At 40.8% G+C, this 17,932-nt stretch overlaps 1 protein-coding gene across 7 annotated transcripts in view; it reads left to right on the top strand.

Moving 5' to 3' along the window:
- Mrgn1 (Mahogunin ring finger 1) overlaps positions 1 to 17,932 on the top strand; it is a 168,853-nt gene that overhangs the window by 42,626 nt on the left and 108,295 nt on the right. For all 7 annotated transcript variants that reach the window (XR_011713022.1, XR_011713021.1, XM_071663851.1 and 4 more), the window contains exon 5: positions 17,393 to 17,547. Coding sequence is in view for 5 of the 7 variants with exons in the window: in XM_071663851.1 (XP_071519952.1) it covers positions 17,393 to 17,547 (155 nt within the window). In the remaining 2 variants the exon portion in view is untranslated. The remainder of the gene's footprint in view (positions 1 to 17,392; positions 17,548 to 17,932) is intronic.

Raw genomic sequence — 17,932 nt, forward strand, 5'->3', positions numbered from 1 at the left:
TACCTCTCTCCCAGATGACAGAATAGATACAGTCCTGAAAGGTTAGCCACTGAATGAAATTCCAGAGAGCAAAACCTATTTTTCTGTAGACCTCAATTACATAATTTAAGATGCTTTCTAACAGAGAGAATTTTGGCCCCAGGAAACAATAGAAAAGGACCTGAGAATGCAGAAAGTATTTTTTGAACATAATATGAATATGATGATGTTTTGAGAAAACAGTGTTTTTCATGCATTTCCATTGTTTCTTATGATAGCAGGTAAGTCCTTAGAGCAGATGAAAATTGACCTCACTTGCTCATATTCATTCTCTAGTTGTCATGTTTAAAGCACCAAAACCAGATCTGACCATCCACAACCAAGTCCACAGACTGTTCCATGGTTTTCCCCCAGACCAGTTCCTGTGGCTTTATTCAGCCCATTGACAGCATGGGTCACGTTCCTACCTTGCATACGACATCGATTTATTTGATTTTGTTCCATGCATATCTCTCACCTATCTCACCTCAGTGTTTGGGCTGCAATTCCTTAAAGCTTGTTTCATTGCATCTTTTCACCTTTTTTGGTTTCCTTGGAGAAATTGGATCAAAGAGTTCTTAACCAACAATATTTAGAATGGTGGCAAATGGAACCAGAAGAAGGCAGTGTACTGCCAGGAATGATAATGGCTTTAGTTCTTTTTATAACCATGATTTCAGATATGCATAAGGATGTTAGGGGTATTATAGTTAGATGTTTTGCAGAGGATAAAAAGATAAGTTAAATAGTAAGTACAGAAGACTAAGAGAAATTACAGATACCTAGATTTTATCTACAGATGGATAAATGAGAACCTAAGGAAATTTAATGTGGAGAGATTTGAACAGATAATACATGAAATGATTAACAGTAGATTGGTGCTTTCCTGCGAGGGACCTATGGGGAAAGAAATGCAGTACAACCTTGCTAATCCTCTATTCATGATTTTTAGAATTTCAGGAACTTATTATTTTTGCTGGTGTCAAAATAACGAAAAGAAATTTAGTGGTAGTTAGGAAGAATTAGTGAATTGTTAAACAACTTTGGCATCCCACATGATGGCTAGATCCTGTGGTAACACTTTGGATATGGTGGCGAATTAATGAACAAAAGGTCCATGATATTCAAGAGAATTCTGAATTGCGATCTGAATTCATCATCCCATTCAGTACCCTGCATGGTGACATGCTCCTGTGGTAACATTGAGTGCATCAATTCCCCCACTTGCTTGTTCCAGGCTGCACTAGCACCCAAAGCATTATTTTCATCCTGTATTTCACTGTGTATGCACCTCTTATTTTGCATATTTTCCACTCACCTTTTTTCCTTTTGTACTATTGTATTACTATTATATATAATCGATGTCTCCCACATCCATGCGATAGCACCAGGAAACAAATGAAGAATGGCCCATCCACTCATATACACATGTACATATACATAGACGCCCGCATACGCACATGTACATACATATACATATCGACATACATGCACAGACATTACATACATACACATGTATATGTTCATACTTACTTGCCTTCATCCATTCCTGTCACTACCCAGCCTCACAGGAAGAAGCCTGTAGTGAAACCTTGTGGCAAATGTAAGAGCCTTACTATCACCAAAAAGTTAAAAGTGTTGGATCCCCTCAACACCATTCTGTAGCTCCACAAGAGTTTAGAGGAATTTAGAACCATCTTCATCACCGTGTATGGTGAAAGGGAAGCCAGAGAAGGCTAGAAGCCAACCAGAGGAAGTGATTGAACCCAGTTGCAGGCACTGAGAAGAGGAAGATCATTGATGCAATGAATATTCAGCTTGAGGAAGTTGTGTAGAGATGGTATTACCAGGAGAAGTGTGTGGGTGTCTCACTAATGGGTACTGAGAAGTTGCCTTGTCAAGAGCTTGTATTTCACTTGAGTCTGCATCAGGTGATTCATGTTGTACTATATTTTGAGTTTGTTTCATGAATTCTTTAACCACTTTGCAAGGTTTGTGATAATCATGAATTTGTTTATATAAATTCTGAAATGGTGTGCTGAAAAAGGACTGGTAAATGGGAATGCCTGGTTTAAAAAGAGATATACATAAGTATACATATGTGAGTAGGAGAGATGGTCAGAGGGTGTTATTGGATTGCGTGTTAATTGATAAGCATGTAAAAGAGAGACTTTTAGATGTTAATGTGCTGAGAGGGGCAGCTGTAGGGATATCTGATCACTATCTTGTGGAGGTGAAGGTGAAGATTTGTAGAGGTTTTCAGAAAAGAATAGAGGATGTTGGGGAGAAGAGAGTGGTGAGAGTGAGTGAGCTTGGAAAGGAGACTTGTGTGAGGAAGCACCAGGAGAGATTGAGTGTAGAATGGCAAAAGGTGAGAGCAAATGATGTAAGGGGAGTGGGGGAGGAATGGGATGTATTTAGGGAGGCAGTGATGGCTTGCATAAAAGATGGATGTGGCATGAGAAAGGGGGAAGGTGGGCAGATTAGAAAGGTAGTGAGTGGTGGGATGAAGAAGTAAAATTGTTAGTGAAAGAGAAGAGTGAGGCATTTGGACGATTTTTACAGAGAAATAGTGCAAATGACTTGGAGATGTATAAATGAAAGTGGCAGGAGGTCAAGAGAAAGGTGCAGAAGGTGAAAAAGAGGGCAAATAGAGTGAGAGAGTATCATTAGATTTTAGGGAAAATAAAAGACAAGAGAACAAATGAGAACATCAGTGTAGGGGAAAAATGAGGAGGTAATAACAAGTATTGATGAAGTGAGAAGGAGATGGAGTGAGTATTTTGAAGGTCTGCTGAATGTGTTTGATGGTAGAGTGGCAGATATAGGATGTTTTAGTCGAGTTGGTGTGCGAAGTGAGAGGGTCAGGGAGAATGGTTTCGTAAACAGAGAAGAGTTACTGAAAGCTTTGCGGATGATGAAAGCTGGAAAGGTGGCGGGTTAGGATGGTATTGCAGTGGAATTTATAAAAAAAGGGGATGACTGTGTTGTTGATTGGTTGGTAAGGATATTCAGTGTACGTATTGATCATGAAGTGCCTGAGGATTGGCAGAATGCATGCATAGTGCCATTATACAAAGGCAAAGGGGATAAAGGTGAGTGTTCAAATTACAAAGGCATAAGTTTGTTGAGTATTCCTGGGAAATTATATGGGAGGGTATTGATTGAGAGGGTAAAAGCATGTACAGAACATCAGACTAGGGAAGAGCAGTGCGGTTTCAAAAGTGGTGGAAAATATGTGGATCAGGTGTTTGCTTTGAAGAATGTATGTGAGAAATACTTAGAAAAACAGATGGATTTGTATGTTGAATTTATGGATCTGGAGAAGGCATATGATAGGGTTGATTGAGATGCTTTATGGAGTATATGTTGTGGGAGTTAAGTTGCTAGAAGCATTCAGAAGTTTTTATCGTGGATGTAAGGCATGTATACAAGTAGGAAGACAGGAAAGTGATTGGTTTCTGGTGAATGTCGCTTTACGGCAGGGTTGGGTGATGTCTCCATGGTTGTTTAATTTCTTTATGGATGGGATGACTAGGGAGGTGAATGCAAAAGTTTTGGAGAGAGGGGCAAGTATGCAGTCTGTTGTGGATGAGAGGGCTTGGGAAGTGAGTCAGTTGTTGTTTGCTGATGATACAGCACTGGTGGCTGATTGAGGTGAGAAACTGCAGAGGTTGGTGACTGAGTTTAGTAAAGTGTGTGAAAAGAGAGAGTTGAAAGTAAATGTGAATAAGAGCAAGGTTATTAGGTTCATTAGGGTTGAGGGACAATTCAGTTGGGAGGTAAGTTTGAATGGAGAAAAACTGGAGGAAGTGAAGTGTTTTAGGTATCTGGGAGTGGATTTAGCAGTGGATGGAACCATGGAAGCAGAAGTGAGTCACAGAGAGGGGGAGGGGGTGAAGGATATAGGAACGTTGAAGAATGTTTGGAAGGCAAGAACATTATATCGGAGAGCAAAAATGGGTATGTTTGGAGGAATAGTGGTTCCAACAACGGTATATGGTTGCGAGGCATGGGCTGTAGATAAGGTTGTGAGTAGGAGGATGGATGTGTTGAAAATGAGATGTTTGAGGACAATATGTGGTGTGAAGTGGTTTGATTGAGTAAGTAATGAAAGGGTTAGAGAGATGTGTGGTGCTAAAAAGAGTGTGGTTGAGAGAGCAGAAGAGGGTGTATCAAAATGGTTTGGTCACATGGGGAGAATGAGTGAGGAATGATTGACAAAGAGAATATATGTATCAGAGGTGGAGGGAACGAGTAAAAATTGGAGACCGAATTAGAGGTGGAAGGATGCAGTGAAAAAGATTTTGAGTGATTGAGGCCTGAACATATAGGTGTGTAAGAGGCGTGCAAGGAATAGAGTGAATTGGAAAGATGTGGTATACCGGGGTCGACGTACTGTCAATGGATTGAACCAGGGCATGTGAAGCATCTGGGGTAAACCATGGAAAGTTTTGTGGGGCCTGGATGTGGAAAGGGAGCTGTGGTTTCGGTGCATTATACATGACAGCTAGAGACTGAGTGTGAACGAATGTGGCCTTTGTGGTCCTTTCCTAGTGCTACCTCATGCACATGCGCAGAGAGGGGGTGCCATTTCATGTGTGTGGGGTGGCAATGGTTATGGATGAAGGCAGCAAGTATGAATATGTACATGCGTAGAGAGGGGCAAGTATGCAGTCTGTTGTGAATGAGAGGGCTTGGGAAGTGAGTCAGTTGTTGTTCGCTGATGATACAGCACTGGTGGCTGATTTGGGTGAGAAACTGCAGAAGCTTGTGACTGCGTTTGGTAAAGTGTGTGAAAGAAGAAAGCTGAGAGTAAATGTGAATAAGAGCAAGGTTATTAGGTTCAGTAGGGTTGAGGGACAAGTCATTTGGGAGATAAGTTCGAATGAAGAGAAACTGGAGGAAGTGGAGTGTTTTAGATATCTGGGATTGGATTTAGCAGCAGATGGCACCATGGAAGCGGAAGTGAGTCACAGGGTGGGGGAGGTGGCGAAAGTTCTGGAAGCGTTGAAAAATGTGTGGAAGGTGAGAACATTATCTTGGAAAGCAAAAATGGGTATGTCTGAAGGAATAGTTGTTCCAACAGTGTTTTATGGATGTGAGGCTTAGTCTATAGATAGTGTTGTGCTAAGGAGGGTGGATGTGTTGGAAATGAAATGTTTGAGGACAATATGTGGTGTGAGGTAGTTTGATCGAGTAGGTAATGAAAGGGTAAGAAAGATGTGTGGTAATAAAAAGAGTGTGGTTGAGAGAGCAGAAGAGGGCGTATTGAAATGGTTTGGTCACATGGAGAGAATGAGTGAGGAAAGATTGACAAAGAGGATGTATGTGTCAGAGGTGGAGGGAACGAGAAGTGGGAGACCAAATTGGAGGTGGAAGGATGGAGTGAAAATATTTTGAGCGATTGGGGCCTGAACATGCAGGAGGGTGAAAGGCATGCAAGGAATAGAGTGAATTGGAACGATGTGGTATACTGGGGTCGATGTGCTGTCAGTGGATTGAACAGGGCATGTGAAGCATCTGAGGTAAACCATGGAAAGTTTTGTGGGGCCTGAATGTGGAAAGGGAGCTGTGGTTTCGGTGCATTATACATAACAGCTAGAGACTGAGTGTGAACGAATGTGGCCTTTGTTGTCTTTTCCTAGTGCTACCTCGCGTGCATGCAAGGGGAGGAGGTTGTCATTTCATGTGTGGTGGAGTGGCAATGAGAATGAATAATGTACATGTGTATATATGTATATGTCTGTGTATGCATATATATATATATATATATATATGTATGTATACATTGAAATGTATAGGTATGTATATTTGCATGTGTGGACATGTATATACATGTGTGTGTGGGTGGGTTGGGCCATTCTTTTGTCTCTTTCCTTGCGCTACCTCGCGAAAGCGGGAGACAGCGCCAAACTGTAATAAAATGAATAAATGAATACAATGGTAAGTAAAGTAACAGATGCAGAAGATCAAGAAAAACTACAGAGATACCTGGATGTTATTTACAAATAGGCAGAAGATACCTTAAGTCATGAAACAGTTAACTATTACAGAGAACCCTAGAAGATATTTGCAAATAGGGAGAAAATACTTAAGTCATGGAACAATCAACATTGCCTTTCTACAATGTCTTTACTAGGGAAGAAATTGGGAGCAAAGACATGTAAATCTTGGGAGATACTGTAATTTAAAGCTTGATTTCAAAGACCACATTCATAAGTGCTTCTAAGCCAAATGATGCATGGTATGATGATACTGAGGACTTACAATTGAGACAGAAAGTTAGCGATGAAAGTATTCAGGGTGTGTAAAATAGAATACTACTGGGTTGTATGGTCACTAGTTAAACAGATAAAAGTGAATATTACAAAGACTGCAGAAAGACTTCATATGCAAAATTGTTGGTCTGAAGTATATGAACTTCCACAAAAGAATGAAATAACCTGAACCCTACACAACAGAAAGAAGATACAGATACCTCTTGATAAATAAATGGCAGCAAACAGAAAGCATCAAGAACAGTTTTAAATCAGAAGGCATTTTAGCAAGGAAGATTCAGAATTATTAAGTCAGGAGTAGTTGTTTGGAAGATACTAAAGGGATATAAGAGGAAACTGTAGGTGTCCTGAAAAAAAATTTGGAAAGTAATCTAATGCAATACCAGAAGAAATAAGATGCATGCATAGAGTGACTTCGGAAATATTTGAAAGAAGTTTATGCTCATGGCTGAAGTCAGTCTGAGATGAATCTCAGATAAATAGAAATAGTATGATTCAGCAAGCTAATCATACAGTGAACACTACATGCTAGCTCTGACATTTCAGGCAAATCTATCATAAGTTCTTGTAGGCAGGTAGTATCTCTCATTTTTCTTTATTTCAACATATTTACTACCTTCTCTGGCTGTTTTTGCTTACTCTCCGATAGCATCGCCAAATCACCAACAGTGATTGGGTTTTTCCATCCAGCTCAGGCCTAGGTCCATCTCTTGCTATTCTTCCTTTCCTCTTGTTATTTGTGTATGAAAAAATGTAGTTGGGTAAGTCATAAGTGGTTCATTTTACTGAGTGCCTAGGCATAATTTTCTTAGTCAATTTGGAGTTAACTTATCTTTAGATTTCTTAGTATTACCAAATAAAATCATAGCATACCAGTTATTCACTTTATCCCCTTTTCATTTTGTGAAATATATTGACATTGCATATGCTTTCTTATCCCTCATACTGCAATTCCAATTGTGAAAAAAGTTCTTGTGTTTTTGCTGGTTTTGTTTGCCAATGATTATACTTGAATAATTGAAAAAATCCTCCTCCCTTTTCATTTTGTATCATTACAGTAATGCATATGTATATACATGTTGCATTCTTAAGCTTACATTTTAGATAACGTTTTTCATTGTACAACAGTTATACTCCACGTGATCCCAGCATGAACTCTGAGACATACCATTATAAGCGAGGAGCCAATCAACAGTTTTCACAAGTGTGCCATATCTTTGATCCCTCTTTGTACCCAGAAGAAGAGCTCTTGTACAGCTTTGACAGAGAGATTTTACCTATTGTCATTTACTGCGTCGCAGAAGAAGGAGAGGGTAAGTGACTAAAAGTTTGTTATTATTCCGTTTCAAGCTTACTGTACACCTGAAATGATGTCTTTAACCTTGTACCTCTCTCCCAGATGACAGAATAGATACAGTCCTGAAAGGTTAGCCACTGAATGAAATTCCAGAGAGCAAAACCTATTTTTCTGTAGACCTCAATTACATAATTTAAGATGCTTTCTAACAGAGAGAATTTTGGCCCCAGGAAACAATAGAAAAGGACCTGAGAATGCAGAAAGTATTTTTTGAACATAATATGAATATGATGATGTTTTGAGAAAACAGTGTTTTTCATGCATTTCCATTGTTTCTTATGATAGCAGGTAAGTCCTTAGAGCAGATGAAAATTGACCTCACTTGCTCATATTCATTCTCTAGTTGTCATGTTTAAAGCACCAAAACCAGATCTGACCATCCACAACCAAGTCCACAGACTGTTCCATGGTTTTCCCCCAGACCAGTTCCTGTGGCTTTATTCAGCCCATTGACAGCATGGGTCACGTTCCTACCTTGCATACGACATCGATTTATTTGATTTTGTTCCATGCATATCTCTCACCTATCTCACCTCAGTGTTTGGGCTGCAATTCCTTAAAGCTTGTTTCATTGCATCTTTTCATCTTTTTTGGTTTCCTTGGAGAAATTGGATCAAAGAGTTCTTAACCAACAATATTTAGAATGGTGGCAAATGGAACCAGAAGAAGGCAGTGTACTGCCAGGAATGATAGTGGCTTTAGTTCTTTTTATAACCATGATTTCAGATATGCATAAGGATGTTAGGGGTATTATAGTTAGATGTTTTGCAGAGGATAAAAAGATAAGTTAAATAGTAAGTACAGAAGACTAAGAGAAATTACAGATACCTAGATTTTATCTACAGATGGATAAATGAGAACCTAAGGAAATTTAATGTGGAGAGATTTGAACAGATAATACATGAAATGATTAACAGTAGATTGGTGCTTTCCTGCGAGGGACCTATGGGGAAAGAAATGCAGTACAACCTTGCTAATCCTCTATTCATGATTTTTAGAATTTCAGGAACTTATTATTTTTGCTGGTGTCAAAATAACGAAAAGAAATTTAGTGGTAGTTAGGAAGAATTAGTGAATTGTTAAACAACTTTGGCATCCCACATGATGGCTAGATCCTGTGGTAACACTTTGGATATGGTGGCGAATTAATGAACAAAAGGTCCATGATATTCAAGAGAATTCTGAATTGCGATCTGAATTCATCATCCCATTCAGTACCCTGCATGGTGACATGCTCCTGTGGTAACATTGAGTGCATCAATTCCCCCACTTGCTTGTTCCAGGCTGCACTAGCACCCAAAGCATTATTTTCATCCTGTATTTCACTGTGTATGCACCTCTTATTTTGCATATTTTCCACTCACCTTTTTTCCTTTTGTACTATTGTATTACTATTATATATAATCGATGTCTCCCACATCCATGCGATAGCACCAGGAAACAAATGAAGAATGGCCCATCCACTCATATACACATGTATATATACATAGACGCCCGCATACGCACATGTACATACATATACATATCGACATACATGCACAGACATTACATACATACACATGTATATGTTCATACTTACTTGCCTTCATCCATTTCTGTCACTACCCAGCCTCACAGGAAGAAGCCTGTAGTGAAACCTTGTGGCAAATGTAAGAGCCTTACTATCACCAAAAAGTTAAAAGTGTTGGATCCCCTCAACACCATTCTGTAGCTCCACAAGAGTTTAGAGGAATTTAGAACCATCTTCATCACCGTGTATGGTGAAAGGGAAGCCAGAGAAGGCTAGAAGCCAACCAGAGGAAGTGATTGAACCCAGTTGCAGGCACTGAGAAGAGGAAGATCATTGATGCAATGAATATTCAGCTTGAGGAAGTTGTGTAGAGATGGTATTACCAGGAGAAGTGTGTGGGTGTCTCACTAATGGGTACTGAGAAGTTGCCTTGTCAAGAGCTTGTATTTCACTTGAGTCTGCATCAGGTGATTCATGTTGTACTATATTTTGAGTTTGTTTCATGAATTCTTTAACCACTTTGCAAGGTTTGTGATGATCATGAATTTGTTTATATAAATTCTGAAATGGTGTGCTGAAAAAGGACTGGTAAATGGGAATGCCTGGTTTAAAAAGAGATATACATAAGTATACATATGTGAGTAGGAGAGATGGTCAGAGGGTGTTATTGGATTGCGTGTTAATTGATAAGCATGTAAAAGAGAGACTTTTAGATGTTAATGTGCTGAGAGGGGCAGCTGTAGGGATATCTGATCACTATCTTGTGGAGGTGAAGGTGAAGATTTGTAGAGGTTTTCAGAAAAGAATAGAGGATGTTGGGGAGAAGAGAGTGGTGAGAGTGAGTGAGCTTGGAAAGGAGACTTGTGTGAGGAAGCACCAGGAGAGATTGAGTGTAGAATGGCAAAAGGTGAGAGCAAATGATGTAAGGGGAGTGGGGGAGGAATGGGATGTATTTAGGGAGGCAGTGATGGCTTGCATAAAAGATGGATGTGGCATGAGAAAGGGGGAAGGTGGGCAGATTAGAAAGGTAGTGAGTGGTGGGATGAAGAAGTAAAATTGTTAGTGAAAGAGAAGAGTGAGGCATTTGGACGATTTTTACAGAGAAATAGTGCAAATGACTTGGAGATGTATAAATGAAAGTGGCAGGAGGTCAAGAGAAAGGTGCAGAAGGTGAAAAAGAGGGCAAATGGAGTGAGAGAGTATCATTAGATTTTAGGGAAAATAAAAGACAAGAGAACAAATGAGAACATCAGTGTAGGGGAAAAATGAGGAGGTAATAACAAGTATTGATGAAGTGAGAAGGAGATGGAGTGAGTATTTTGAAGGTCTGCTGAATGTGTTTGATGGTAGAGTGGCAGATATAGGATGTTTTAGTCGAGTTGGTGTGCGAAGTGAGAGGGTCAGGGAGAATGGTTTCGTAAACAGAGAAGAGTTACTGAAAGCTTTGCGGATGATGAAAGCTGGAAAGGTGGCGGGTTAGGATGGTATTGCAGTGGAATTTATAAAAAAAGGGGATGACTGTGTTGTTGATTGGTTGGTAAGGATATTCAGTGTATGTATTGATCATGAAGTGCCTGAGGATTGGCAGAATGCATGCATAGTGCCATTATACAAAGGCAAAGGGGATAAAGGTGAGTGTTCAAATTACAAAGGCATAAGTTTGTTGAGTATTCCTGGGAAATTATATGGGAGGGTATTGATTGAGAGGGTAAAAGCATGTACAGAACATCAGACTAGGGAAGAGCAGTGCGGTTTCAAAAGTGGTGGAAAATATGTGGATCAGGTGTTTGCTTTGAAGAATGTATGTGAGAAATACTTAGAAAAACAGATGGATTTGTATGTTGAATTTATGGATCTGGAGAAGGCATATGATAGGGTTGATTGAGATGCTTTATGGAGTATATGTTGTGGGAGTTAAGTTGCTAGAAGCATTCAGAAGTTTTTATCGTGGATGTAAGGCATGTATACAAGTAGGAAGACAGGAAAGTGATTGGTTTCCAGTGAATGTCGCTTTACGGCAGGGTTGCGTGATGTCTCCATGGTTGTTTAATTTCTTTATGGATGGGATGACTAGGGAGGTGAATGCAAAAGTTTTGGAGAGAGGGGCAAGTATGCAGTCTGTTGTGGATGAGAGGGCTTGGGAAGTGAGTCAGTTGTTGTTTGCTGATGATACAGCACTGGTGGCTGATTGAGGTGAGAAACTGCAGAGGTTGGTGACTGAGTTTAGTAAAGTGTGTGAAAAGAGAGAGTTGAAAGTAAATGTGAATAAGAGCAAGGTTATTAGGTTCAGTAGGGTTGAGGGACAATTCAGTTGGGAGGTAAGTTTGAATGGAGAAAAACTGGAGGAAGTGAAGTGTTTTAGGTATCTGGGAGTGGATTTAGCAGTGGATGGAACCATGGAAGCAGAAGTGAGTCACAGAGAGGGGGAGGGGGAGGGGGTGAAGGATATAGGAACGTTGAAGAATGTTTGGAAGGCAAGAACATTATATCGGAGAGCAAAAATGGGTATGTTTGGAGGAATAGTGGTTCCAACAACGGTATATGGTTGCGAGGCATGGGCTATAGATAAGGTTGTGAGTAGGAGGATGGATGTGTTGAAAATGAGATGTTTGAGGACAATATGTGGTGTTAAGTGGTTTGATTGAGTAAGTAATGAAAGGGTTAGAGAGATGTGTGGTGCTAAAAAGAGTGTGGTTGAGAGAGCAGAAGAGGGTGTATCAAAATGGTTTGGTCACATGGGGAGAATGAGTGAGGAATGATTGACAAAGAGAATATATGTATCAGAGGTGGAGGGAACGAGTAAAAATTGGAGACCGAATTAGAGGTGGAAGGATGCAGTGAAAAAGATTTTGAGTGATTGAGGCCTGAACATATAGGTGTGTAAGAGGCGTGCAAGGAATTGAGTGAATTGGAAAGATGTGGTATACCGGGGCCGACGTGCTGTCAATGGATTGAACCAGGGCATGTGAAGCATCTGGGGTAAACCATGGAAAGTTTTGTGGGGCCTGGATGTGGAAAGGGAGCTGTGGTTTCGGTGCATTATACATGACAGCTAGAGACTGAGTGTGAACGAATGTGGCCTTTGTGGTCCTTTCCTAGTGCTACCTCATGCACATGTGCAGAGAGGGGGTGCCATTTCATGTGTGTGGGGTGGCAATGGTTATGGATGAAGGCAGCAAGTATGAATATGTACATGCGTAGAGAGGGGCAAGTATGCAGTCTGTTGTGAATGAGAGGGCTTGGGAAGTGAGTCAGTTGTTGTTCGCTGATGATACAGCACTGGTGGCTGATTTGGGTGAGAAACTGCAGAAGCTTGTGACTGCGTTTGGTAAAGTGTGTGAAAGAAGAAAGCTGAGAGTAAATGTGAATAAGAGCAAGGTTATTAGGTTCAGTAGGGTTGAGGGACAAGTCATTTGGGAGATAAGTTCGAATGAAGAGAAACTGGAGGAAGTGGAGTGTTTTAGATATCTGGGATTGGATTTAGCAGCGGATGGCACCATGGAAGCGGAAGTGAGTCACAGGGTGGGGGAGGTGGCGAAAGTTCTGGAAGCGTTGAAAAATGTGTGGAAGGTGAGAACATTATCTTGGAAAGCAAAAATGGGTATGTCTGAAGGAATAGTTGTTCCAACAGTGTTTTATGGATGTGAGGCTTAGTCTATAGATAGTGTTGTGCTTAGGAGGGTGGATGTGTTGGAAATGAGATGCTTGAGGACAATATGTGGTGTGAGGTGGTTTGATTGAGTAAGTATTGAAAGGGTAAGAGAGATGTGTGGCAATAGAAAAAAAATGTGGTTGAGAGAGCAGAAGAGGGTGTAATGAAATTGTTTGGTCACATGGAGAGAATGAGTGAGGAGATTGACAAAGAGGATATATGTGTCAGAGGTGGAGGGAACGAGGAGAAATGGAAGACCAAATTGGAGGTGGAAGGATGGAGTGAAAAAGATTTTGAGTGAACGGTGCCTGAATATGCAGGAGGGTGAAAGGCGTGCAAGAAATAGAGTGAATTGGATTGATGTGGTAAACCGGGGTCGACATGCTGTCAGTGGATTGAACCAGGGAATGTGAAGTATCTCGGGTAAACCATGGAAAGTTTTGTGAGGCCTGGATGTGGAAAGGGAGCAGTGGTTTCGGTGCATTATACATGACAGCTAGAGACTGAGTGTGAACGAATGTGGCCTTTGTTGTCTTTTCCTAGCGCTACCTTGCGCGTGTGCAGGGGGTAGGGGTGTGTCATTTCATGTGTGGTGGGGTGGCAATGGTAATGAATAAAGGCAGCAAGTATGAATTTGTGTGTATATCTATATATCTGTGTATGTATATGTATGTATACATTGAAATGTATAGGTATGTATATGTGCGTGAGTGGACGTGTATGTATAAACGTGTATGTGGGTGGGTTAGGCCATTCTTTCGTCTTTTTCCCTGCGCTACCTTGCTAATGCGGGAGATAGCGACAAAGTATAATAAATAGATAAATGAATATATCCCTGGGGATAGGGGAGAAAGAATACTTCCCGTGCATTCCCCGCATGTCGTAAAAGGCGACTAAAGGGGACGGGTGTGGTGGTCTAGAAACCCCTTCCCTCATTGTATTTCAACTTTTTAAAGGGGGAAACAGAAGAATGAGTCATGCGGGAGTGGATGTAGCCAAGATGAGAAAAAAGGTTGGATAGGTAGTATGTTTGAGGAAAAGAACCTGGATGTTTTGGCTCTGAGTGAAACAAAGCTCAAGGTTAAAGGGGAAGAGTGGTTTGGGAATGTCTTGGAAGTAAAGTCAGGGGTTGGTGAGAGGATCAGGGAGAATGATTTGGTAAACAGAGAAGAGGTAGTGAAAGCTTTGCGGAAGATGAAGCCGGCAAGGCGGCGGGTTTGGATGGTATTACTGTGGAATTTATTAAAAAAGAGGATGACCATGTTGTTGACTGGTTGGTGAGGATATTCAGTGTATGTATGGTTCATGGTGAAGTGCCTGAGGATTGTAGGAATGCATGTATAGTGCCATTGTACAAAGGCAAAGGAGATAAAGGTGAGTGTTCAAATTACAGAGGTACAAGTTTGTTTTATATTCCTGGGAAATTATATGGAAGGGTATTGATTGAGAGGGTGAAGGCATGTACAGAGCACCAGATTGGGGAGGAGCAGTGTGGTTTCAGAAGTGGTAGAGGATGTGTAGATCAAGTGGTTGCTTTGGAGAATGTATGAGAGAAATACTTTGAAAAGCAGATGGATTTGTATGTAGCATTTATGGATCTGGAGAGGGCATATGATAGAGTTGATAGAGATGCTCTGTGGAAGATATTAAGAGTATATGGTGTGGGAGGTAAGTTGCTAGAAGCAGTGAAAAGTTTTTATCAAGGATGTAAGGCATTTGTACAAATTGGAAGAGAGGAAAGTGAGTGGTTCCCAGTGAATGTCGGTTTGCTGCAGGGGTGTGTGATGGTTGTTTAATTTGTTTATGGATGGGGTTGTTAGGGAGGTTAATGCAAGAGTTTAGGAAAGAGGGGCAAGTATGCAGTCTGTTGGGGATGAGAGGGCTTGGGAAGTGAGTTAGTTGTTGTTTGCTGATGATATAGCGCTGGTGGCTGATTCTGGTGAGAAACTGCAGAAGCTGGTGATTGAGTTTGGTAAAGTGTGTGAAAGAAGAAAGCAGAGAGAAAATGTGAATAAGAGCAAGGTTATTAGGTACAGGAGGGTTGAGAGACAAGTCAATTGGGAGGTAAGTTTGAATGGAGAAAAACTGGAGAAAGTGAAATGTTTTAGATATCTGGGAGTGGATTTGGCAGCGGATGGAGCCATGGAAGCAGAAGTGAATCATAGGGTGGGGGAGGGGGCGAAAGTTCTGGGAGCGTTGAAAAATGTGTGGAAGTCGAGAATGTTATCTTGGAAAGCAAAAATGGGTATGTTTGAGGGAATAGTGGTTCTAACAATGTTATATGGCGTGGGCTATAGATAGAGTTGTGCAGAGGAGGGTGGATGTGCTGGAAATGAGATGTTTGAGAACAGTATGTGGTGTCAGGTAGTACGATCAAGTGAATCATAGGGTGGGGGAGGGGGCGAAAGTTCTGGGAGCGTTGAAAAATGTGTGGAAGTCGAGAATGTTATCTTGGAAAGCAAAAATGGGTATGTTTGAGGGAATAGTGGTTCTAACAATGTTATATGGCGTGGGCTATAGATAGAGTTGTGCAGAGGAGGGTGGATGTGCTGGAAATGAGATGTTTGAGAACAGTATGTGGTGTCAGGTGGTACGATCAAGTAAGTAATGAAAGGGTAAGAGAGATGTGTGGTGATAAAAAGAGTGTGGTTGAGAGAGCAGAAGAGGGTGTTTTGAAATGGTTTGGTCACATGGAGAGAATGGGTGAGGAAAGATTGACAAAGAGGATATGCATGTCAGAGGTGGAGGGAATGAGAAGTGGGAGACCAAATTGGAGGTGGAGAGATGGAGTGAAAGAGATTTTGAGTGATCGGGGCCTGAACATGCAGGAGGGCGAAAGGCGTGCAAGGAATAGAATGAATTGGAGCGATGTGGTGTACCGGGGTTGATGTGCTGTCAATGGATTGAACCAGGGCATGTGAAGCATCTGGGGTAAACCATGGAAAGTTTTGTGGGGCCTGGATGTGGAAAGGCTGTGGTTTCAGTGCATTATACATGACAGCTAGAGACTGAGTGTGAATGAATGTGGCCTTTGTTGTCTTTTCCTAGCGCTACCTTGCACGCGTGCAGGGGGGAGGGGGTTGTCATTTCATTTGTGGTGGGGTGGTGACGGGAATGAATAAGGGCAGACAGTATGAATTATGTAGATGTGTATATATGTATATGTCTGTGTGTGTATATATATATGTATACATTGAGATGTATAGGTATGTATATGTGCGTGTGTGGACGTGTATGTATATACATGTGTATGTGGGTCGGTTGGGCCATTCTTTCGTCTGTTTCCTTGCGCTACCTCGCTAACGTGGGAGACAGGGATAAAGATGATAAATAAATAGATATATGTATATGGATGGAGTGATAAGAGAAATGAAAGCAAAACTAGGGGAAACTAGGTGCAGAGATAAAGTGTGGTGGTGAGGTATGGTGGGAAGTGGCAAGCCTGTCTGCTGATGATAGCGTGTTGTTTGCTGGGAGTGAAGATGAGTTGCAGAAGGTTGTAAGTATGTTTTATTGTGCATAAGCATAGGCAATTGAAGATGAATGTAAGTAAAAGTAAAGTAATGATGCTTGATTTTGTAAAGCTCCATAGAGTGAAAGAATAAAGTGTACTAGATTGTGTTATAGATATGGCGAGAGAAAGATTGGAAGCGATGAGACAGTTCAGATATTTAAATGCTATCTTGTCTAAGTAAGTTTAAACTTGATAATATGGACGGAGAGGTAAGAGATAGAGTGGTACAGGGTAGAAGAGTCATTGTGTCCCAGAACAGAATAAAGAAGGGTAGAGGTGTGAGTACAGAAATGAAGAAAGGAGTAAGGTACAGGCTAGTACTCCCTATTCTGACATTTGCAACCGAAACATGGACGTGGAATAAGTTCCAGAGGTCATGAATCCAGGCTGTGGAAATGAGCTATTTGAGAGTAGCATATGGTATGACTAGATGAAATGAAGGAAGAAATGAGGGGGTGTATGAGAGATTTGGTGTGGCAGGGAATGCAAAGGGAATGAATTGTGGAATGGTAGAGTGGATGAAACATAATACTTTGAGGTGGTTTAGGCATGTGGAAAGAATGCAAAATGGTGAGTTTACAAGGAGAGTATGTTAGAACAATTAAAGTTGGTGCGAGAGGAAGACCACCTTTGACGGGAAAATAAAGTGAAAGAGTACTGGAGGGAGAGAAGTGGTGGAAGAATGCATGGAATGGTGTATGTTTGGGGAGGCATGCAAGGACAGGGATAAGTGGCGACCTTTGCTGTGGCACCCCCTTGATGGGAGTATGGGAACAGGTGTCAGAGATATAGATAGATTGAAGGATAGATAGGCTAAATGTTTTCCTTTAGTAATGTCTCAAAGAGACCTGGGCAAAGGTTGAGAATCATTAGTAACCTCAGGATGTCCTGTCTAGGCTCATAGATATCTCTTAGAACTGGAAACCCATTTTTGCCAGTTGTTTTTATTTTAGAAATTTTAACCAAATCATTTTGTACAAATCTTTGGTTGCTATAGATCATATACATGTATTATATAGGAGGGACTCTAGGAGATGGTTTTAAAACTTTGTTGTTACAGACCCTCGGCAGTCCCACGCAACTTTTGCAGTAGTGGAAAAACATAGTGATGGATATGTTCTGAAGCCTCTAAAACAAAAGCTGTTTGTAGATGGCCTCTCCTATCTTCTACAAGAGATCTATGGCATAGAGAACAAGAATGCAGATAACTGCAAGGTTAGTTACAGGATTTTTGGTAAATATTTTATACTAGTATATATGTAAATGCCTGTTTGTACAGTATGGGGAGAGAGTTCTATTGTCATGGTATCCCATCTACTGATTTTCAATGCCTTAGCCAAAATTTTAAACCTGCATAAACTGCCAGCAGTCACTGTCTTTTTGGATGTTTATTCTATCCATACACCACTCTTACACTAAACTAGTACTTGTACTTGTTAACATCTTTTGTAATAGCCTTTTTGCCAAGATTTTTGTTATGGCCTCTGATAACTCAGTTATTGCATCTCTTGAAGACCTATTTTCTTACAATACCATCCAGTTGATTTAGAAATTTAAGGGCTATTGTCAGGTCCTCCCTTTCCTCTCCTCTATTGTGAAT

The sequence above is a fragment of the Panulirus ornatus genome, chromosome 1, assembly GCF_036320965.1.
Source record: "Panulirus ornatus isolate Po-2019 chromosome 1, ASM3632096v1, whole genome shotgun sequence".
Taxonomy (NCBI): Eukaryota; Metazoa; Arthropoda; class Malacostraca; order Decapoda; family Palinuridae; genus Panulirus; species Panulirus ornatus.